This window comes from Danio rerio, chromosome 19, assembly GCF_052040795.2.
Source record: "Danio rerio strain M-AB ecotype USA chromosome 19, GRCz13ab, whole genome shotgun sequence".
NCBI lineage: Eukaryota > Metazoa > Chordata > Actinopteri > Cypriniformes > Danionidae > Danio > Danio rerio.
Window position 1 is genome coordinate 27728145 of NC_141039.2, and position 25076 is coordinate 27753220.

Sequence of the window (25076 nt, forward strand, 5' to 3'; positions counted from 1 at the left end):
AGAACGCAGACAGAACCTTTTTATTCCAAGGTGACAAAAAGTATTTACAGGACTATAATAATAAATGCTTTTAGATCATCAAACCAATAAGCAGTAAGAGTCCATTAAATTATATATAACTATATTCCAATAGAAAACAATTGTTTCAAATTGTAATAATATTTTTTTTATTAAATAAACAAGCATCAACTTAGATATTATTCTTTTTCTGCTTGTTGATATTAAATATTCAAAACTGCAATGGAATATCTTGAATAATTACATTCGAGATGAATACCCCTTTAACTACCCCACCAAGAAAAAAAATGTTTGGACTGCATTTCTTAACTCCTAATGTCACCAGTTAACACACTCAATGCATTTTTTTCAACACCTCATCCTTTCTAAAATATAAACCTCTACCAAATGGTATATATGTCGGTTAATTGTAAAAGTACCGGAATTAATACATACACTATGAAAAAGCTGAAAAAATGAAGTGTAAGACCAATTTATTTAAAAAAATCTAAATAAAACATTTTATTATTAATATTATTATTTAAAACCTTTATTTTTTTAAGTATGCCATAAAATATTTCAGATCTTTATTTAACATGTTTTTTTGGGGTTTTTTTTTGTAAACCAACAATGCTGTGTGTGTAAGCCATTATTTAAAACAGTCATTCTTTAATGACTTTAACAGTCATTACTGAAAACAGTAAAAACATGGTCAACCGTTTGGTAGAGCGGGAGTCAAAGATATACTGTAATTATTTACAATATTTCTCTAAAATTTGCTCGCAATTAAACAATGCTGCATAAATCTACAGCTTTTTCCCACTCATAGTTCATCCTTAACCTTTTCTCTCATGAATATATTCATTTGAATTTCACGCACATTCAAAGAACGCCAGGTGATGAACAGATGCAGCAATATCTCGGACTTTATTCTCTGCCCCAATTCACACCTAATTTGCACTGACAGTTTTCAGGTTTCATCCCAATTATCACCAAGCAAGTCCAGACGCGTTTATATTCACCCTCCAAACAATAAAAAAAGAAATCAGTCATTTCAACAGCGCTGATGGACAGATTTTGACACTCAGTCCAATTATTGTGTCACAGTAACACAAAGAACCGTAAACAAGCCATCCTACGAGGGAAACCCGCTGTCTGATTGTTTTCACGTTGGCAAACCTATTGTGATGACATGCAAACGGCGAGCGCTAGAAGACACTTTTTTCACCTGTAAAAACAAGACAGGAGGTCCAGCTGAGATTCCACACTGGGACAAAAGCTTGAGGAGAAGGAACAAGTCACGCATGGATCTATACGTTGGAGATAATTGGGGCTGCTTGACGTCTAGAATTCACCGAGATCCACCTCCTGGTGATGCAAGTGAAAGGTATGAGCCAGCCCACTGAGAAAGCGGTGTGTAACATGCTCACCCTTCCCACCCCCACTGCCTCAACACCCACAGTCTTACACAAACCTCAGGCTGATTGATGATGTTTTGGTATAGGACGCTACAATGACCCTCCCCACTGCATTAGCAGAAAGAGACTCTATTTAGTCACGCATCCCTTCAGCCGAGGAAGGGGGACAATGACATCACGTTAAATACTTCGCGGTGGGCCTTATCAATCACACTTTTCAAATTAAAGATGTCAAATTGAATCTGATTCATGGAGGCAAATCAGAAGCACATGCGGGCAGGCAGCTTTACTTGTGTAGAAGGTTACTGCCGGAGTCTGAGATCATATCAAATTGACAAAATGGCATGGGAGCACTCCAAGAGCTTTGGCCAAACGTGCCTGATAAAAAACAAGAACTGTGTTGGAAAAATGGAGTGATGTTCATTTTTGCCTGGGTGTATTAGTGCTTGACTTAATGAATATATGAATTCACAAGCAATATACATTACATTGATACCCCAGCCCCTCATGATGGTGTCAAGGTCAATTCATTTATTAAACTATATGATAATTTCCCTTTGTTTTGATAAAGCAAGTTTCTCCTAGGAAAAAGGTGTATTTAAAGTGTTTTCAGTGTCATTATGTTGCATGTGTTCAAATAATAAGGCAGAGGTGTGACCACATAAATGTGCACTCTAAGAAATGCTGGGTTATTTAAACCCAAATTGGGTAAAATATGGACCAACCCAAACATTTGGGTTAAAACTGGTCCTAATAATTTAACTTTAAAAATTAACCAAGCTGTTGGGTTAGTCTCTATTACACCCAAAATTGAGTTGAAATAACCTGGCATTTTTAGAGTGTACTCAATATACTGATATTGAAAAGAAACTATAGACTATTTTTGTTTTATGTGCGCACAAAAGGTTTCATGCTGATTGATAATATTACAAACCACTGAAGGTAAATGGTCTGATTTGAGAATTCTGTTTGGTGGTATATTTTCGAACAAGTTGGGAACCTTGCTGTCAAGGGAGGATGAGGAAGCTCTCAGATTTCATCCACCCGATTCGAATGTTATCACTCGATTAAATAGGCATTGGGAACGCAGTATCGCAGTAGGTAGTGTTGTCGTCTCACAACAAGAAGGTCACTGGTTAGAGCCTCGGTTGAGTCAGTTGGCGTTTCTGTGTAGAGTTTGCATGTTCTCCCTGCATTCGCGTGGGTTTCCTCCGGTTGCTCCGGTTTCCCCTGCTGTGGGCCCCTGGATTAATAAAGGGACTAAGGCAAAAAAAATGAATGAATGAATGAATGAATGAATGGGCATTATCAGTGGTTATCAGCTGATAGATATGGGCCAGTAGGGGCCTTCTGCGCCTACAAGTAGGCTCAGAAGGCTGTTATCATCCATTCACATGGTTAATCAGCTATACTAATAGAGAAGACTCCAGATCCAGGTCTGTTTTTACATTACTGTGACAGTTGGGTTTAGGGTTGGGGTAGATTTTAGTAAAATACAAGTAATGGAAATGTAATAAACAATTTAAATAATTTATTTTAACTTCTGGCCACAGCCATATGTGAGCTATAGCTGATTAATCATGTGGATAAATGATAACAGCCTTCTGAGCTACTAATAGGCACAGAAGGCCCCTACTGGCGTATACAGTATCTATTAGCTGATATCCACTGATAACGCCCTTTCAATTGAGTGGTAACATTTGGCTGTTTTATCTTCATTTGTGTTCAAAATATGAACAACAATCTCAGAGGGTTTTTGATTGACATGAGGGTAATTAATAATAACATAATTCATAACATAAATTCTGGGTAAACTAACCATTGATTTGTACTGAATGGTCAGTTTAACAAAAATATATATATTTAAAAGAAACCCTCGTTCTTCCAGCTTTGATTTCCAAAATATTAATTTTAGGAATTAGGTTTTAGGTATTAATTATTTTATTGTTCAAAAACAGGTCATTTGAGGTTTATGTACAGTAGTTGTGAACAAAGACAAAGGGTTAAGGTCAGATATTTTGTTGACTGTTAAATTATATATACAGTTGAAGTCAGAATTATTAAACCCCCTGTATATTTTTCCCCCAATTTGTGTATAATGGAGAGAAGATTTTTTCAATACATTTCTAAAGAAAATAGTTTTTAATAACTAATTTATAATAGCTGATTGCTTTTATCTTTGCCATGAGGATAGCACTTAATATTTTACTATGTTCACAAGATGGTAGTATTCAGCTTAAAGTGCAATTTAAAGACTTAACTAGGTAAATTTGGCAAGTTAGGGTAATTAGGCATCTTCTGTAGACAATTATATATATAACCTTAAAAAAAAAAATTCGGCTTTTATTCTTGCCGAAATAAAACAAATAAAACATTCTTCGGAAGTAAAAAAATATTATAGTAAATTAGAACACCAGGGTTTGTAATAATGGCTCAGTTTAAATTTTTTTGGTGAACTCTCTTTTCAATATTTAAATGATGATAAATCCACTTTATATAAGTGTAAACAAAGTCTAGTCCAGCAAAAGCCCTTCGGCGGCTCCATTAGCACAGCTGCTTTTGCTGTTCTCTGTGTTCATAATCATTGCATTCCAGTCATGCAGTAATAAACATGGTTTAGGGTGACTAAAAGCGTTGCCAAGCCCCCTCCCATTACACTTGGCAGGGTCAGCCCCATTCAGCCCGCTTCGGGAGTGCAGCGTAAGTGTACTACCTTAATTAAAATCTGTCTAAATGGGAATGTCTCTTCTGCTGAATGGAAAGAGGAAATTCAATAGAGCATCCAGAGGACATGAGAAATAAGAGGGAAGTTATGTGGCCATTGACAGGACAGGACTCATCTGTTCCGCCGGGGAGACCGGATGGAGTCACATTTGCCTGATTGCTGTCTTTTCAGTGAATGCCCAGTGTTCGGGATTGTTCTTGAGCATATTTATTGGTCAATAATGCTAAGTTTATGCATGAAAAACACTTGTTTTTACTTGTGCTTGCTTATTAACAGGATGTACATCTTACACTAGCAATACATTACTTGAGAGAGGTTGTAAGAAACTAATGGATCTTGTTGAATGATGTTTTGGAGTTGGGATTCTTGTCAAATGTTATCATCTGACAAGGAAATTACTATTTACACTCAAAAATTTTACTTTGCTGCTTGTTTAAATTACTTATTTAAAATGGGTTGAAACAATTCTTAAGTTTGTTCAGACAACTGAATTGTTTTGTGTTTTATCCACTTAAAGCCAGTTCTAGCCACATATAAAACAATAGGCTAAAATGTTTTATTTTTTAATGTTTTATTATTTTAGATGTTTTATTATTTTAAGATTTTAGATGACAGATTAGTAATTATATATGGTTATACTTTTTTTCAATTCAATGAAATAGTAACTTTAATAAACAAAATATGTTTGTAAGAATGTGGTGAGCCAGTGATTCCCTTCTCTGCCAGAGACTGCTCTATGTTTTAAAAACTCTTTGCAAACTGTATCGATTAGACCTTCATTTTTTTTTCATCATTTTTTTTTATGTTAATTGTATAGTGTTATTTACTTGTGGATGTCTCATAACTAGGCCCACATGGAATGTGTACGCGCAGAAATCCGCAGATTTCCTTGGATTTTAGCCCTAGTTTATTTATTTACTTGTGTAAATGTGTGTAAACCTATATTTATTCAGTTTTTAAATTAATTTCAGTAATATTATTGACTAATATAAAATTGTTGACATGATTTATTAAGAAATAGCAAAAAAAAAAAAATGTCCGCAAATTCTGTCTAGCCTTACTGATGACTAGTGCGCCTCCACTAAGCCAGCGGTGGCAACAAAGCCGCAACGTCAACACACAGTATCTAACCATGCAGAGAATTCCGGGCCGAGAACAGTATGTAATCATGCCACACCATTACAGGCTCAGTGGAGAAGCAACCATAACCATACCAACGTGTTTTTAGAATGGCTCGACATGATAGTGGAAAAGTGGCTTTTGCGAGAAGATTAAGTTAACCTCTTAAGGCCCAAGGTGGTTTTTTTACATGCACTTTTTATTTATCTTTGCTGTTTGTGCTTATTGGAACCTAATTAGAACAAAACCTTAGTATCATCTTTTGATATGATGTACTTTTAGAGAAAAGGATGTCTATATATGTGTACTCGCGGTCTGAATTTTCATAAAACACTTTTTCCTGACTGTTTTTATATATAACATATGACTGTTGACTATCAGAGTAAAGACAAAAATGTTTGCCCATTTTAGGCAGTACATATAGTTCATGTGCTGCAAAACAGTTGCAGGATGACACTGTATGTCTGTAACAAAAATATAAAAAATATTAAAAAAAGCACAAAAAATGTGCTGTACACGTATGTGGCCACTAAGCCCTATAACAAACGGCCAACGAATCCCTCATTGTAAGCGTGTAGATTGCTGAAGCACATGTCAGAAAAATGACAAGAACACCGCACAAGGCTGGAGCTATAATGCTAAGGTAATTTAGCAAAAATATACTTTGAGTAGGAAAATAACCCTAACTGTCCCTCAAACTTCAGAGCACAGCGTCTTCGCGACATGAATCAAACCGGGATCTGCTACAGTGTTTGTCTTCTTTTTCTATACAGTGTTTGTGGGCGGGGCAGAGGATTTCAATTTTCCAGGGTCTATGTGCGCAACAAATGGGCGGGGCTTGAGTTCCGTATCGGCATCAAGCCGATTCGGCTAAAGACTTATTACTGCGGTTATTCATTCGAACCACTATGAGTCAACTTTTTATAGATGAATCAATAGTTTTGAACAGGGTATACTTTCAGATTTATGCCTTAGCTGGATATTTCAGTTCACTTGGAGCTGTGTTACACACTACATGGAAGGTAATTTTCAATAACCCATAATAGGGGTTCTTTAAAATAATAATATTTAATATTGTCTTTATTTTTAAATTTTGTAACAAATAATTCAATCCTGCGATGTGATTATTGCGGATACACACATTGCGATTTCGATGCTCAAACGATATATTGTGCACTAATATACTGTATACAAAATATGTCATATACACAGCAAAAATACATTTCTCAATTGTAAGTCACTTTTTACAAAAGCATTTGCTAAGGAACTAAATGTAAATGTAAAATGCAGGCATAGTCACATATTTCCAATAAGCCTGGGTGGTAATAAGGAACCGGTAACACAACAAAACTGACTTTTTACAGTAAGGGTGAGGTTTTTAAAAATGACCAAAATAATTGCCAAAGGGATTACTTCTAATTAAATTAATAAAGCAGAGAGAGGTGAAGTGGTTATTTTGAGTTTTAAAAAATGACATTACTTGGCACAGGAAAAATATAGTACGAAAATGCAGATGAATTAAAAACAACAAGCCATTAGGTGAGCCTGAAGTTAATTAAAATGGACAAGAGCAAATGTATTAGAGTGTTATTACTCAAACCCAGAATAAGGATTTTTGCTGGAGATGAAAAACCTAGACATGAACTAAAAGACCAAACATGCAAATAATCAAAAGAAATTGAAGTACAGCTCCTGAATTACAGCTCCTGAATAGCATAAAGTATTTTTTTTATTTTAGTCTTTTTTAACAGTCTTTGTTTTACTGTAACCTTTTAAAAAGAAACAGTGTCAAAATAAATACAATTATTATTAAAAATGAAATTAATTTCTGTTTGTCGCATGTAGTTAACTATTTCTGTGATGTGGGTAAAGGGAGTGTTTCAATCCGGCTACCACCGCAAGTATACTGCGGGAAGCACTGTAATTGTAATTTTTTTCCATAAGGTGGTGAAATAAATACATTTAAAAAATAATAATAAAACATTGGTTTAAAAAGTACTTTATGACACCCACATCCGTCAATAAAACACAGGTTTATGTTTTAAATAATAACTTCATTTTAGACCTATATAAACTATAAAACTTCTATGCAAATTAATGCAATACTATATGTAAAAACTAAATTGTTTTATACTATTGCAGCATATAGCCTATAAAAAGGTCAACATTGCCTTGTTAAACCGGAAGTGATAGAGACAGAGGAAATGAATTAAAATAATATAGCCCACTTTGCAGCTTTCTTTTAAATTATAGTAGGCCTATATATAAAAATAGTACCGGACTGTTTCTAAGTGTTTCGCTGGTAATGTCTTTAAATAAATAATTAGGCCTATTTAATTATTATTTTATTATTTATGTACAGAAATTGAGACATAAAATGAAATAGTAAAATATAATCAACAATGAAAATGTAAATTAAAACTGTAAATGAAAACGTAAATGAAAAAGTTTATTTATTGACTGTCTTAGTTCTATCACTTTAAAAGAACAAACACTGTACATCTCTATATTTATGATAAAACACTGTTTTATTTATTTATTGATTTATTTATTTATGCCTATTATATGTATTTATGTTGGTACTTTCATTTTAGTTGTCTTTTATTTCTTTAATTTTACTTTCCAAAATGAATCCTCATTTCACTTAACAAGTTTACAATGATACTAAAGCTTGTTAACAAGTTTTTAATGACAAAGGAAGGAAAATATAATCCTTTGTTTCATTGTTTCATCTTCGTTTACAAGTAGCAGGGTATTTACAGTTACTGTATAGGCTATTTCTGTCCGTTCGCATCCTGTTCCTTTGTCCCCCCTAGCGGCATTGTCGCAAACTACGGTCATACCTAAAATCACGTTATTACTCCTTTAGAGCGGCAGCGGTACAAGGCTTGGCAGTAATGCTCATTTTAACGTGTCACTCATTGTAAATATCAAAAAATAATAATAATATTTTGAAACAAAAAGTGCATATTTACATTATAATCACTCTACAGGTTGACAGGGTTTGTTTGCTCACTTTACACACAAATCCAAATTGGAACAAGATTTCAATTTGCATCAGCCAGCTATAGATAGATAGCCATCTCTGGGTCTTCTACAGGATATTTAAACTTAACTACACTTCAGCCTAAAGGACCAGAGTACATCCATCAAACTAAATATCATTACACTTCAGTGCAAAAATTGTATGGTAAATGCCCATGCATGGAATAGGTTCAGAAAGAGGTAGCATTCTGTTTGAGACAGTAGAGTGTATGTCATTATGATGTTGCTTTAAAATTATTTAAGTGGGTTCTCGGAAAAGAACATGGATTTAAGCCAATTCACATTTTCATGCCCTCCATAAAAGTCAATGACGTCAATTATACTTCATATTGAAAAGGTTTGTTTTGAAGGTTTGTTTGATAGTCTAAATATAGAAAAGAAAGCAATGAACAAAACTTGACCTGGTGCACACTGCAAAACTTGCTTGCAACCACAAGTGGGAAGTCTTTATCTTACAAGGTTAAACATTTATTCTCCATCTATTCAATGTTTTTACTCCTACTCTGTGACATGTGAAACAAAAAATGACATGACTAGAAATCGATGGCACATTATGAGAGCTTCACTGAAACATAAACCCCACTTTGACCTATCACACACTGACAACCTGCAAACTCCTGCAATAGTACTTGTACAAACAAACAATCTAATGTCCCAGGCCTTAATGCTCCTATAATACCCTGCTTATTACAGTAAACTGCATAAAATGGACCAGCTTGTGAAACACAAATGTAATAAGTTAGCATAATTATATTCATATATAGAGTACAATCTGTATATAAAATCCATTACCATTATAATTTTATAATATATTCACATCAGTGAGTCAAACCTTTGCATGATAACATCACCCAATCATCTTTCTTCTCATTTCTCTTGCCATAACACACAGTTACAGCATTAGTAGTTTCAGTATATCTCAAGAGCACGAAACAAACATTTTGAATCATTCATTCAATTATTTTCCTTAGGCTTAGTACCTGCCTTATCAAGGGTCGCCACAGTGGAATGAAGCACCGATTTTGATTTAATTAGTTAGAAAGTTAAAAAGTTAGCTTGACAAGATAAAATTGTCTGATCTACAGAATTATGATGTGTTTAAATGACACAAAGCCAATAAAGTTTACAATGAAATCATGTTTGTAAACAAAATATTGTTTTCTAGTGTCTTTCAAAATGAATCAACAAGCAGTTTATTAAAACATGTTAAAACATAGAAAAATTAGTTTTATTAGCCATTTCTCCACGAAAATTTATATCGGATAATATTGCTACTATAAAAGAAATATTGGTTCCACCTTATATTTATATGATCTAATATCTATTTGAAACAAAACAAATAAATACTATGTACTTACTACGATTATAATGTATTACTGAACACTTCTATTACACAGGCTCATTGTGTAAACGTACCCCTGTATACATTTCTGAAGAGAACAAATGATAAAACTACAGGGTGTATGACGCCACCGATGACTTCTGTTTCTTTTCGCACTACCAGCTAACCCCTTACATCCACGTGGAAGGCTTTTTAGCTAATACCAGTTTGGCATACACAGCAATCGTAGCTGCTGGGATGTATTTCGCACTGTTCAGAAATGTACAGTTAAAGTCAGAATTATTAGCCCCCCTGTTTATTTTTCCCCAATTTCTGTTAAAAGGAGAGAAGATTTTTTAGCACATTTCTAAACATAATAGTTTTAATAACTCATTTGTAATAACTGATTTATTTTTTATCTTTGCCATCATGACAGTAAATAATATTTTACTAAATATTCTTCTGTACAGCTTAAAGTGACATTTAAAGGCTTAACTAGGTTAATTATGTTAACAACTCAGGTTAGGGTAATCAGGCAAGTTATGGTAGGATGATAGTTTGTTCTGTAGACTATCGAAAATAAAATTAGCTTAAAGGGGCTAATAATTTTGACCTTAAATATGTTTAAAAAATTAAAGCCTGCTTTTATTTCAGCCGAAATAAAACAAATATAAAATAAAAGTAAAAAAAAGATTTTCTCTAGAAGAAAAAAAATATTATCAGACATACTGTTAACATTTCCTTGCTCTGTTAAACATCATTTGGGAAATATTTAAAATCGAGAAAAAAAATTCAAATGGTGGCTAATAATTCTGTCTTCAACTGTATATAGGGGTACGCATCAATAATGGACCTACCACACGAGTAGGGTTAGGGACTGTTTGGGGGTATGAGTAGGCTTAGGGTGGGTTAAGTTCTAGGAGATGGTCAACAGTGTTAGGTAAGACTTTATTTTAGCCCATCATTAATTCTGTTTATTTACTTTAGTAAATGTGTGTAAATCTATATTTATTCAGTTTTTAAATTAATTACAGTAATATTATTGACTAATATGAAAATGTTCATCTGATTTATGTACAATGCAGTTTGTACAGTAATATTTTCTGTATTTTGGTAGAGATATTACTGTATCTTAGATATTTGCTTTCTTTAGTAAAAAAAGTGAATCTAATTGGATTTGCATTGTAAACATTAAATAAAAGCCAAAACAATATTTTTTATTTCACATATTAAGTTTTTAGTCATCATAATTGCAAAATAATTCCGCAGAAATCTGCAGATTTTTACAAAAATATCTGCAGATATAGCAAAAAACGTTCACAGATTCCGTCTGGCCCTAGTCATAAGTACAATGTAAAAACATGTATCTACACTATAATTGCATTGTGTCAAAGTATTCATTTCAGTGTAAGTACATATTAGTTAAGGCCACCTAGTATAATATAGGTATATATATATATGTAATATAATATAATATAATATAATATAATATAATATAATATAATATAATATAATATAATATAATATAATATACCTAGCAAAATATTTACGGTCTTAAGATTGTGTAATTTTTAAGAATTTGTGAGGAATATTTTGAGCTCTTTTGTGCTTTTGAAATGGGTTGCTTTTTATGATGGCAGGACATTTCCTCAAACTATACGTCATATACAAAACTGTGCTTAAAAAAAGAAATAATCTAGCCTCTTGTTCCGCTTTAACAGCATAAGCAGAGTAATTCAGCCTGCAATCTTCTAGCATTTTTGGTAAGTCTGTCGAGAGAGTTAAACACAACCCACTATTGTTCAAAGAAAATAAGGTACACATTGAGGATCTCTGATGGTGAACACTGACCATTAGTACTATTATTTTTTTCATAGACTGTTCGCTTTTAACATCTTAAAACTTTGCTGTCCGAATTGAAGTGTGCTCAGACTTCTAATGCATTCCAATCAAACTAAGAAGTACACAAATAGCATTCATGCACAGACTCTTGCAGTTTTTGAGCTGTATAAAAGAAAAATATTGAGTTTGTCTTATTTATCATCTTTTCTTCCATTCTATCTTTTCTTTAGACACTTAATATTATTAGTCAGGATTCTCCTGTACCTTCCATCATCGGCAAGAGTGACTGAGAGTTCATATTTCAGTATAAACAAATTTGATTTAAAATGACACAAGGAGCAACAGTTCAGTTTTCATAAAACATCAGAGAAACATCAACCTACCGCACACTAAAAATGCCAAAAATGAACCAGCTTTTCCCACCTTGGGAATCCTGAAAATGACTTATGACTACACCAATCAATCATTAAAATAACCAGTCAGAGGTAAAGTGAAAATATTTGACTACAAAAGTTTGAACTAAATCACTATATATAGTTGGCAAATACTGCTATTGTTGTACCACATGATGTTTTTTAAAGAGCCCTATTTTGCATTTAAAAATGTCATATTTTGGTTTTAGAGATCTCCAACAACATGCTGATATGCGTGCAAGGTCAAAAAACACTTTCATCGTTTTTTATTATTTATTTATTTTTACCTAATTATCTCAATGACTCCTATTTGATTCGTTCAGTGATTAATTTGTTCCCAAACCCCTCTTTAGCGCAAAGCTAATCTGCGATGATTGGGGCAATGACCCAGTCTGTTGCGACAGGTTGACTGCGTTCAGCACGAGACAGAGAGAAATTCCTACCACAGTATGAAGTAGCACAGAGTTTGTGAGAGCCCAATGCACGAATGCAATAAAGCAATGCAGTTAAACACAAGCATATTACTCTACTCTTAACCCTAACCCCAATAACATAACACATTCAGTATTAATCCACACAGTGGCAAAAGTTGAACTATTTTGAAAATTGACCATGTGAGGAACAGACAATAGTGGCCATAGCAAAGGCAAATGCAGAAGATTTTCAATTCAGATACACATTAACATCAGTAAAGGATGAAGCACGCATCACGCATGTAGTTTTGGACTTGATATGTGAACAGCCCCAAACGGATTTAACCTGAGAGATACAGTACAAGCACCGATCTAAAATCGATACGTGATTACATACCGCGCGGAGTGATTACAACTTATAACATACAATTAAACACATATTTTGCAAACTAGCGACGCAGTTGCGCAGTAGGTAGTGTGGATGTTTCCCAGAGATGGGTTGCGGCTGGAAGGGCATCCGCTGCGTAAAAACATGCTGGATAAGTTGGCAGTTCATAAAGAACTAAGCCGAGAAGAAAATGAATGAATGAATGAATGAATGAATGAATGAATTTTGCAAACTACACAAAATGAGGCAACAATTTTAATTACACTTACATGTTATGCTACGGAGGAAGAAGAAACTGTCTATATGAACTGTAAAAATACTGACAAAGTCCCTGTCAAAGTCTGACATAGTTCCATAGTCTCTGCTGCTCCTTCAATAGCAAAAGGCAGCCGAATCTAGCGTTGCAGTGTAGGTTATTGTATAAAAAAATCTGAAAAATGTCAGAAACAAACACAGCACTAGGTTGGCTATACTCTGGTATTGTTGTGAAACTGAACTTTAACCCTTTATTCCCGCAGCCGAATCTCCATCTGTCAGTGATCTTCATCTTTGCGTTATAATCAGTCCAGTGTTCCCCGCACCTTCGCTAGTATCTAAAGTGAAAGCGTGTGAACATTTTACCGCAAATGGAACTAAATATTTGATGATGTACTGTATTGAAATCGATGCGATCAAACAAAAGATCTGAAACCAACTCGATTTGTTTATTCGACTCTGACGCCCCATTCACACGGGGCTTCAGCGTCAACGCTTAACTGAAGGCATGTCTGAAGTTGGGGCTAACACGATCGTCACAGCAGCGTCAGCCAATGAAATTCAGTCAGCAATAGGCCACTGTCTAGCTGGTGTGTTTGCATACAGCAATTTGATTGGCTGACGCTTCGGTCAGCGCTTGAAAAGTTGAGCTAGTCCCAACTTCTACAGCGAGCAACATCTCTAAAGCGCCGCCAACGGATCATCAATGCAGTTCGGCAATGCCTGACGTCAACCATTCAAAGTGAATGAGAAGCGTTGATGCTGACACCCTGTGTGAATGGGGCGTGAGTCGAATATTTCGCCAAAGAATCAATAGTGCGCTGTCAGATTTAAACCTCAGCTAGATGTTTTCATTCACTTACACACTGTATAGAAGCTCATTTTCAAAAACCTATAATAGGGGTTCTTTAAGATTAGCTTAGATTTATTAGACTTGACTTAGTGTTATGCATTTTGGTGTTATAAATCCTGAATAATCGCGTGCAAGATAATTTGTTTTGTCTTTACTAAAACATTGCAATATTCTGCATAATCTAACGAAGAAACATAAAGACCTTCAGTGCTATTTCTGAATAGTAAGGAATTATAGGGTATTTGCCAGTAACCTGGGTTAAGCGCTTCTGGCGAACTGTATGTCAATGCAAAAACCGGTGCGTTTAAGGTCAGTTTTCTTTAAAAATCTGCGATCTAAACTAGCTGAGTCATATCTGATATAAAGTGGGTCTCAGATTGTACAAGAAGCACTGCATTAAATTACATTTTCCCCCGCCATGTCTTTATAATATGAGCATTTATTTTACCCCAGTATATTCAATGGAGCTTTTGCGCTAGCCTGCCGATTCAGATGGGCACGTGTGAGTAAATGGCTTTTTGTCTCGTTTTACGCGTGAGCAACTAAATGAATGCCAAAGTTTATTTAACTGAATGTATTTTAATAACATTACAACACCAATGCTGTAAAAGGAAAGGTAAAAAAATTGAAAAAGTTTCCAATAACAGGTCACCGGAAGTTTATCAGTATGGGGAAAACACTAGCTCGGCATATACCTTATTTTGCACTGTTGGGATAATTTTGCACAGCAAGATGGCCACTGGTTCGTGTATCAGCTGGGTCAGTTGGCATTTCTATGTGGAGTTTTCATGTTCTCTTCATGTTTGTGTGGGTTTCCTCCAGGTGCTGCGTTTTCCCCCACAGTCCAATTCGTAGTGTGTATGTGTGTGTGTAAATGAGGGTGTTTCCCAGTACTGGGTTGCGGTTGGAAGGGCATCTGCTGCATAGTTGGTGGTTCATTCCACTGTATCTACCTCTGATAAACTAGGGACTAAGCTGAAGGAAAAGGAATGGACGAATGATTTTGCTCAGCTGCCAAAGTGTCAACTGAGATCTAAAAGGGGTTTTGAGACACTCTTTGGTTGCTTCTATTTAGTTTTACACTTATTCCATTCACCTGTTGTACAAGATCTGATTTTTGTTAAGTGAGATACTCTGGACAACAACCCTAGGTCCAGTCTTTCACATGAACATACATTTGACACTACTGTACCTACCTAGAGGTGGATTTAGTGATTTGGGGGCCCTAAGCAACTCCAGCTATGGGGCCTCGAGTCCTGAAATGCACTTTGTACTTATATTTCATTTTTATTTATTTTGCTGTTTTTTTAATGTCACTCAATCTTCTTTTTCTACGTTTTACTGTATGGTAATGTAATCTCTACATTTTAAATTATTAGTTTTCTTGAAACGAATGTACAACTAAAAATAATAAATATACATATATTGTTTATAAATTTGACTGATGGACTGCTCCATGATTGGAGGTGGTGGATATTTTATTTTATAATATTATACACAACATTGCATTATTATATTGTTTATTGTATAATAAATAATATTTAATGATGTAAAATTGTATTTGTTTTACTCACACTATACAAAATATGATAGAAAGAAATGTTATATATAGTTTATAGGTATAATTTGCACTTTTATTTATTGGGGGCCCTCAGATGTCCTGGTGCCTGAAGCGGGCTCTTACCTTGCTTACTGGTTAAATCCACCCCTGATTGCAGACCAGTGTACAGCCCTCAATGGTAGCCGTGCTCCTGGTGAAAGTCACCACAGCTTTCAGCAGGATAATGCACATGACACTGCACACATGTGAAACGATTTGATGAACATGATGGAGAGTTTATGAAGTTGCCTTGGTCTGCATTTTTATCTGCGGAATGAGATGGATCAACAAGTTTGTCAGACTTTGATTCCACTTTGCATACAATACTTCTGTATAGATCTGCTAATTTCTTAGGCCCTTTTTACACCTGGTATTGAGGTGAATAAGTAGACGGAGAAACATTACTGTTTACACCTTTAAATACATGTATTTTTTGACCACTAATATCAGAAACACGTACTACATAAAAAATGGCATGTCAACACATTAGTTGAACAGACTTTGCTTTTTGGATGGAATATCCAGTGCCGAATTTTGTGCTATTTTTAACCTTTGACTGAGGCGCGTTCGCTCCACTTAGATTGACAGCAATTATCCTGCCTTAACATAAAGTATCAAAACAAATAGGTTTCATAGAGCAGTGCTTTCCACATCCGATCTAAAAGCCACTTCATACCTTGAGTGACTACAGCAGGAGGGAAAATAAACAGCATAAGTGTGAGCAAATTTCTTTTCAGACAAAAATTCCTTCATTCATTTTCCTTCGGCTTAATCCCTTTTTTTAATCAGGGGTCACCACAGCGGAATGAATTGCCAACTATTCCAGCAAATGTTTTACCCAGCGGATGTCCACCCATACACTCTTTCATTCACACACACTCATACACTACAGCCAATTTAGTTTATTTGATTCAACTATAGAGCGTGTCTTTGGACTATGAGAGAAACCTGAGCACATATTGGAAACCCACTTGAACACGGGGAGAACATGCAAACTCCACACAGAAATGGAAACTGGCCCAGTCAGTACTTGAACCAGTGACCTTCTTACTGTGTGGCGACAGTGCTAACCACTGAGCCACCGTGCAAAAATACAAAAATCAATTTTCAACCAACAATTTTGGCAGCTGAAAATTCAGTGCATCCCTAGTATTGATTTTTCCTACTACGCATGTCAATGGATACTGGTTTCCAGCTTACTTCAAAATATCTGACCAAAGCAAAAAAAGAACCTTATAAACGTATGGAACCACTTAAGGGTAAGTAAATATTGAGTAATTTTGATATTTGTAATATTGTTGGGTGAACTATTCCTTTAATAGAAGGTGTAAACATTATACATTTGAGTCAGATACCATATGGCACCAGGGATTTTTAAGACTCTGCATCTCAGTGGGTCAGTGGTGCATTGGCATGCATGCAGAGGATTACCTAATGTAATCGAATTCATTAAGACATATTGATTAATAAATCTCATTTATGGCACTTTCATTAGTTAACTGAACCGACTTTACAATGTAGGCTAAAGGCTGGGTTTGTTGTGTAAAATTTGATATCTGTAAACAGTCAACAATGACAAACATTTGGCTACAAATGATTTCTGAACAGTCATACAAAAGTTTCAGGATAAAAATTTCAGCATTGCAGAATAAATGAAAACAAAAAGAGGTTGTGTGAAAACCACATCGATTAATAATGTACATGACTCTCATCCTGCTGCTGGGGTCGTTTCAGTTGGGTTTGGCAATCTTCGCAAGCGATAACATTTGCATACGATATTAACACATGATTAAATAAAGAGACATCATTGTCGCTGATAAAGGCACTTGAGGTATGAAGGGCTGTTTGTGCTGTATAGTCTCTCTGTGCGCTGAGACAAGAGTTCTTTCTCATGGAAATCAGCGTGTCTCCACTTCCTCCGTGGGTCATCCACCTCAGAGTGTCCTCTCTCTGCTTTTCAGCAGAAACATGAATTTAACCCTGCTCATCTGACTACATGGCCTCCATTACAGACTCAGTGGTTTAAAAATGGCACACAAGCCATTTGTGGGATGTGTGAAACAAGCATACTTTTAAAAAATGACTGAATCCAAAAGGTTTCCCAGAGATGGGTTGTGGCTGGAAGGGCATCCGCTGCGTAAAAATGGGCTGGATAAGTTGGCGATTCAGTCCGCCGTGGCGACCCCGGATTAATAAAGGGACTAAGCCGAAAAGAAAATGAATGAATGAACGACTGAATCCAAAAGGAGTTTTAGAGGCTGATGGCACAAGTGGACATTTTAAAGCTATATTTTAGGTTCCAATTTGGGTTAACGCTTAATTGAAGAACTTATAATGTAACTTTAGGAACATTTAATCTTCAAAGAGTCAAATTATGAACCCTGAACAGGCATAAAAAGTAGTTATTAAAAAGAAAGTGAGCTTTTAAGAAGAGAGCTGTACATATAATGTACAAATATACAAATGGTAATCTCAAAAGGATAAGATTTCAATTTAGTCAAGTCAAAAACATTTAGCATCAATGAACCAATGGGACAAATATATCAGTAAGTTAGCAATGCCAAGATTATGTATTTATTTTATTGACTTTTTTTTTAACATAAATGAACATATTTTTTTAGTATCATGCATTCATGTAAATTTTCAATGAAAAAAAGAAAAAAAAAAAGAGATTGTATATATAAAGCAGAAGTTTTTTTTTTTTTTTTTTTACAACAGATATAACCATTACAGAGCATCTTTAGGTGTCAATATACTTCTTGCTAAATTGCCTATTAGGCTGTATCCGTGTCAAAAAACGTATATTTTATTCATAAAACGCCTCCTCTGAGAAATGAGATGCTGCGTTCTTTCCTCCCTGGTTCTTCCACTTGGTCATATGACCTTCGCGGATTTTTAATGGAAAATTGTTTAAACATTACAGCATTCATACTATTGTTTTCCCCTTCTTACAATATATACTATGCACAAAAACCTTACAAATATACTTTGCACAATACAATAAAACTCATTTTAATAGGGATTTCAGCAAATACCCCCCTTAATGCGGCGACGCAGTGGCGCAGTGGGTGGCACGTTCGCCTCACAGCAAGAAGGTCACTGGATCTATCCTCCGCTCAGTTGGCATTTCTGTGTTTAGTTTGCATGTTCTTCCTGCGTTTGCGTGGGTTTCCTCCGCGTACTCCGGTTTCCCCCACAGTCCAAAGACATGCGGTACAGGTGAATTGGGTAGGCTAAATTGTCCGTAGTGTATGAGTGTGTGTGTGAATGTGTGTGTGGGTGTTTCCCAGAGATGGGTTGCGGCTGGAAGGGCATCTGCTGCGTAAAAACTTGCTGGATAAGTTGGTGGTTCATTCCGCTGGGGCGACCCCAGATTAATAAAGAGACTAAGCCGACAAGAAAATGAATGAATGAACCCCCTTAATGCATTTTCGCCTTCATTAATATTTTCAAGGTGATGTTTATTTTCATCGTTTCATTTAAACACCTGAGATACATAAGTTATATAGAACTTTAATAATAAACCTATATAAAATGCTGCGCTTCCCAACTCCTTTTTTTTATGACTTGCGAGTTTTATTGAGCGAGTTTTGCGCTCAAGTCTGCATCGATGCGTCCTCGATATCAAGAACACATCCAGGACAGAACACGAGGATGCAAGAATGCTGAAGGACGCATATTGAGAAGCAGCCTGGGTGTTTGGTTAGTTGAGTAGGTCGGTTGGTTGATTGATTGGTTGACTTGGTTGGTTGGTTGATTGATTTGGCTGGTTGATTAGTCGGCCGATTGATTAATTGATTGAATAGTTAATCTCACAAGCTTTTTAAAGAGAAGTTTGTTTATGAATATGCATGCCTATTAACAAACTATTGAAGTATAAAAACTTCACCTTTTTAATCTGAATGGGAAAGGTTAATGCAAGTCAAAGTTATTCATTTAATTTGACAACATTTTACAATAACACAAATACTAGTTTTTTGTTGTTTTGTTAAGTATGCAGATTAAACATGGACTGTTCTTGAATAGAGTTAGGAAGTCAAACATATTCAGTTAAATTGATTTAATCAACCTTTCAAATTAGGTAAACACTAGTTCTATTTTTGTATTTGGCGTCACGGTGGCGCATTGGGTACCACGATCGCCTCACAGCAAGAGGGGTCCTGGGTCAGTTGGCATCTCTGTGTGGAGTTGGCATGTTCTCCCCGTATTCGAGTGGGTTCTCTCAGGGTGCTCCGGTTTCCCCCACAGTCCAAAGACACGTGGTATAGTGAATTAGGTATGCTAAATTATATTTATTAAAATTAAAATAGTCCGTAGTGTATGTGTGTAATTGAGAGTGCGTTTCCCATAGATGGATTACAGCTGGAAGGGCATCCGCTGAGTAAAACATATGCTGAATAAGTTAGCGGTTCGTTGCGCTGTGGTGACCCCAGATTGAATTAATTGAAATGAAATGAATTGTTAATTAATTTTTGTTGTTATTTGACATGGGTAAAATAATTTCAAAGAATTGCTTAAAGAGGTTACTGTAACAAAATGTTTTGATTTACGGTATAAACAATTTTTGAAAGTGCTAAAACATATTTTATGTGCGTTATTATTGTTACGACTGACTTTTTACCAAAATAAGAACCCAAAACATCATCCTTGTTTAAGCCCTCTACAATCCCATTCCTAAACCCTTTGTGAGTTGCTCACCTCCTCTGACGTAAAAGAAGTCTTAAACAGGTCATCTGCATTCATATTTACTCAGCTGTAGACGGAACTTCGTAAAACCTTCGTCGTTCGCCAGTCATAACGTCACCTGTGTGCAGTTTACATACTGATCAGCTCACGACATAAAGGCACGGACTTCCCAAACAGGGACCATCTAAACTTTAGTTACTTCCTCTACCCGACGCGAACGAAATATTAAAGAGGAAAGCTATTAGTCATTGTGCCTTTTTAAAGCAATCTGACTAAAACATTTATTTGTTTTATTGATTTGAAGCGTCGCAAGGAACCTGTCACCTCCCTGTTGCTTTGCTATAAAGTCGAGCGCGCGAGCCAGAACGGTCACGGAGACGCGCATCGTACGCGCGCATTGAAGAACTGTGTTATATGTGGAGGAAACTGTTCACGTACAGCTGACAGAAGAACACCGTTCAACATACTCGAACAAAACGACGTTTAGCTTGCGTTTTATACTTTAAAGTGCTTTAAAGGAAAAAGGGAAAGTTACTGGGAGCAACATGAAATTTATTTTACCGACTGTAGTCATTTTTGTTGTTTTGTGTCAAGTTTTTGGAGAGGAATTGGGTCCAAAAGAAGACCTTGATTACTGGACAGGCAACAATCAGATACAGGTGAGTTTTGAAATCTCTAATGTTGTATAAAAAAGTCTTGCAGATCAAAAAAAACCTACTGGATTTATTTAACATGCTTAGGGGTGGATTTAAAGATTAGTAGGCTAATAAAAAAATATACAAAAATGTTCTATTCATGTCTATATATTTATTAATAACTATTAAAACGATATAAAAATCGTATTTTATTTTATTATGTTGATTAAATAATGTTATTGTCATAATAACAATTGCAACAAAGTTAGTGACATTTCACATGTAGCAAATTTAATTTATATTTTGTTTTAAATAAATGGTTTACCATTTATTATTGAATTACTGTGAAATATTTTGTTTACTGTGACATTTTACATTTACAACTACAATTATTTGTTATTATTGATTTATAGCCACAAATTCAGAACTAAAGAGTATCTGTAAACATTATAAATTCTAACATACCCCATGAATGTAACATACCTAATTAAAATGTAATGTAATACATGTTATATTCATAATGTTAATTTTAAATGAAAAATAAGTATGAGATGTTTGTATCAGTTTTCATTGGGTTTTCAGTTAGTCTGGATTCAAACACAAAGCATGCAGGTCGCTGTCCAGTGCTGAATCAGTCAATGCTCTTATGGCTTGTTTGAATGGAACACACGTTTCTCATTTGACATTGCGGGTTGGAAGACAGCCAAGCACTTATATCTTAGGCTTTTTGTCTCCATAAACTGCATCTTTGCAAATAGCCTGCGCTGTAAATGATTTCTGTGTTTAAAATCTGTAATAAAAAATACTATCATTTGGTCAACTCTCTATTGGGATGAACTGAAGGGTACAATTTGTGTCAGAAACTGCTGCTATTTCATGCTGGAGGTCTAACGTTCCACTAATCAAATCATCTTTCGCAGGATGAGTGGATTCAGTCGGATCCTTTCAGGGAGATACTGAGACGCATGACGAGGAAACCCCGACCTCATCAGTTCATCGGTCTGATGGGGAAACGGTCCTCTGGTAAGACCACACATGCAAACTGTAAAATATTCAGATATTAAATAAAATGCGTCACATTTTAACAGCGCTTTGACCTATAACTGACATCTCTTTCATTCTTCCACCCCCACAGCAAATGCACAGATCACACGGAAAAGTAAGTGATCTATGCAAAAACACTTCACTGCATTTATTATTTGTTAAATGCTCACATTTGCCTAAAAGCAAAGACACTTCAAGAGAGATTTACATATACAATCATGCAAAGACATATTCATGATAGAAGAAAGGAGACTTTCAGCCTTGATCGTTTAAACAAGCTCAATGATAAAATGGAAGAGTTAGAGATACATGATTCCTCTTAATGGAAGCTCACATCCTCAAGGTCAATTTCGCAGAAGAAGAAACAAATGTAAAGACATTAAATCCTTGAACTGCACTCTAGACTTAAACAATATCACAGAACTGAGCGGAGCAGATTACTTACAAATTGCAGTCTGTCCCTGATTACAATTTACATGATGGAAATTATAGTCAGTAATGCAGAGTAGATTTTTGGTCATGTGTTTTGACAATAATTACTTGACATTACTGGATTACTTGAAGAATAAGTGTGGCCTAAATTGTTCTGAATGGGATTATTGTTATAAGAAACTATGAAATATATTCCAGTCTTTGTGTTTAATGTTACAAAACATTTCCCAAACTCAAATAAATTAAGAAACTGTATATGATTTATGAGTTAATTAAGTGTTATTAATTAATTACATCATAAAAAGTGTTAAATTAAAACATGGAAACTTCCAATTTTGTATTATTATTTAGTTTACCTTCATGTTAGTACCAATATATTGCTGATCCTCAAAACTAAACGTCATCACAAACTGTAAGCGTACATTTCTGGAATTTTAAAATTTTCTATTGGTCAATATAAGATAAACCAATCATAACTACAGCATAAATAATCTATAATGATGTAATCTATAAAAAAAATAACTAATTTTTGATACATTTTGAAAAAAATAACGCTACACATTTGGAATACAATATATGTATGTATATATATGTATGTATATATATATATATATATATATATATATATATATATATATATATATATATATATATATATATATATAAAATTTGTTTTTTTACCCTAATTGTCTTCTAGGGCATAAAATCAATTCTTTTGTGGGGCTGATGGGTAAAAGAAGCCAAGAAGAGCCAGGTAAGAACTGCTAAACCTTTTTATTTTGTTTCAGAATATAATTGTTTGGGTAGTTTAATAAAAACATCAATAAACATACAGTGCTCTACAGCATATATAGAGTACACCCCTCACAGATCTAAATTTTACATTCAAATTTTTTATAGGAAGCTATACACTCTTATATTTGTGAATATACATTAGATTAGTCATTACTAAAGCCAAATCTGGAGCTTATCTAACTAAATGATTCACGATAACGGTCCAAAAACTAGTACACCCAAATTCATATGCTATAGAAAAATATTAAATACAAATGTAAAAAAAGAGGAAAAATCAAGATGCAAAAAATTGACAAATTTAGTTGAAATTTTTGTTTGTTGTAATTTTGTTTTTGCAATATTTGCTAAATTTCTAAATATGTTTGGTGACTAAAATATCATTTTAATAAATATATTTGATCCATAAATCTGATTTGTTTTAATGCACCAAAATGCATTGCCTATATTCACTGAGAAATGGATACAAATATTATTTTTCAAAATGGGGTGTATTCAGTTATGTTGAGTACTGTAGATATAAACATTTTATTATGATCAATTTGTAACCTTGACCTTTTCTCCTTAGAGTCGTATGAATGGGGAACAGTACAGATCTACGACAAAAGGCGTTAACAGCTCAAACGGATCATCTTCACATTCGCTCCCAAAAGGATCATTCCATTCTGTGATACCCTTTGGTTTTATTTTTTATTCAGGTCAGAAATAAAAGATTTGTTTTGACATTGTGGTGATATGGCTGAGCCGAACCTGTGCAAGTTTATTTACTCATTTACACAGACCCAATATGTTTCTGTCACAACATCTCTCCCGGTGTGTGTGTGTATGTGTGTGTGTGTGTGGAGCATTAAAATCAAAGCTGCGTCCTTTTTAAGGTACTCAGAGATCTGTGCTGACAATGTCAATCCATAGTGCCTCATAGTGTTTTCACCATGACTGATGATGTTCTGTAATACCGACAGTCCTGCGCATGTCCTGTCATTGCTATACGAGCAAAGGTTTTGCTATCTTGATATCTCTGTGTGATTGTAGCTTGATATTAAAGATATTTTCTTTATTGGTGGAACTTTTAATTTCTTTGTTGTATCGTTAAATGAGTGGCGTATCGAGCTCTCATAGTGTTATCTCAAAGTGACACGCTCTCTCCACCTACAGGCCACCAGGAATATTGCAGCCATCAAATTAACAGGTTTACTTTTATAGTTCACCAAAAGAAGCATAATTCACTCAACATTTATTCATGATTAAACCGATCCAAAACCTCAAATGTTTTTCAAAAAGGTGAAATTTTGACGAATTGTAGCAACTGACATTTTTTTTAAACTGAAAATAATATATAAGTCAGTGGCTTCAGGTTTTCAACATCCTTCAAAATATCTTCTTTTGCACCTCAACAAATGCTGGGTTCCACACAATCTCTTCATTTCATCAAAACACAAAATAAGTTAACCTCATGGTTTTTACAATTTTAAGTTGATTGAATATAAAACCATTAAGCTGACCTTAATGAAAACAACAATAACAAAAACTCAAGATTCATTGTTTCAGCTCATTCTAAATAAGTAGCAGCATAACTTAAAAGAACCTTAAACATGTGGAACAAAGTAAGTGAGTGAACTTTTATATTTTTTGGCTGAACTATCCCTTTAAAACCAGGCAAAAAAAATTATATTTAAATAAATAAATAAAATTACAGCAACAAAGCACATTACAGCTGATGTTTCTACTCTGTTAAACTCTTTTTAGGAAGTGCATAGTTAACAAGGCTATTCGTTGTGATCCACAAACTTACAACCTTTCAGTAAATGTTTTTTTTTTTTTTTTTTAAATCACCAGTCATATGTTTGTCTTTTTTGTGTGTTAAACATTTATATTGAGCACTGATTAAACTCTACACACAGTCAAGATTGGTAGATTTTTTTTTTTATGAAAATGTTCTTTTGAAATCTCTAATCAAGGATTCCTTGATTAAAAAAAAAAACAAAAACAAAAAGTATCAGTGTTTCCATAAAAATGTTAAAGTAGCACAACTGTTTTCAACAGTTATGATAATCGATTGATTCTGAGCACCAATTCAGTGTTTTACAGTATTTCTGTA

The 25076-nt window shown here is 34.6% G+C and overlaps 1 protein-coding gene and 1 long non-coding RNA gene across 2 annotated transcripts; one reads left to right on the forward strand and one right to left on the reverse strand.

The window, feature by feature from the left end:
* Window positions 1-652: 652 nt before the first annotated feature.
* Window positions 653-20439, reverse strand: LOC141379107 (uncharacterized). Its single transcript, XR_015516824.1, has 3 exons — window positions 20088-20439; window positions 15474-15656; window positions 653-2675 (listed from the first exon to the last, which is right to left on the reverse strand). It is a non-coding gene; the product is annotated as an uncharacterized LOC141379107 (long non-coding RNA).
* A 3-nt stretch (window positions 20440-20442) lies between these two features.
* Window positions 20443-24045, forward strand: tac1 (tachykinin precursor 1). Its single transcript, NM_001256391.1, has 5 exons — window positions 20443-20734; window positions 21631-21733; window positions 21846-21869; window positions 22884-22940; window positions 23547-24045. The coding sequence occupies exons 1-5, from the start codon at window positions 20621-20623 to the stop codon at window positions 23591-23593; spliced, it is 345 nt and encodes a 114-aa protein (NP_001243320.1). The 5' UTR covers window positions 20443-20620; the 3' UTR covers window positions 23594-24045.
* Window positions 24046-25076: the final 1031 nt, after the last annotated feature.

Coding starts and splice junctions, on each gene's coding strand:
- tac1 (NM_001256391.1), top strand. CDS start 20,621: ATGAAATTTATTTTACCGACTGTAGTCATTTTTGTTGTTTTGTGTCAA. Junction 21,734..21,845: donor GATGGGGAAACGGTCCTCTG/GTAAGACCACAC, acceptor CCACCCCCACAG/CAAATGCACAGATCACACGG. Junction 22,941..23,546: donor AAGAAGCCAAGAAGAGCCAG/GTAAGAACTGCT, acceptor TTTTCTCCTTAG/AGTCGTATGAATGGGGAACA.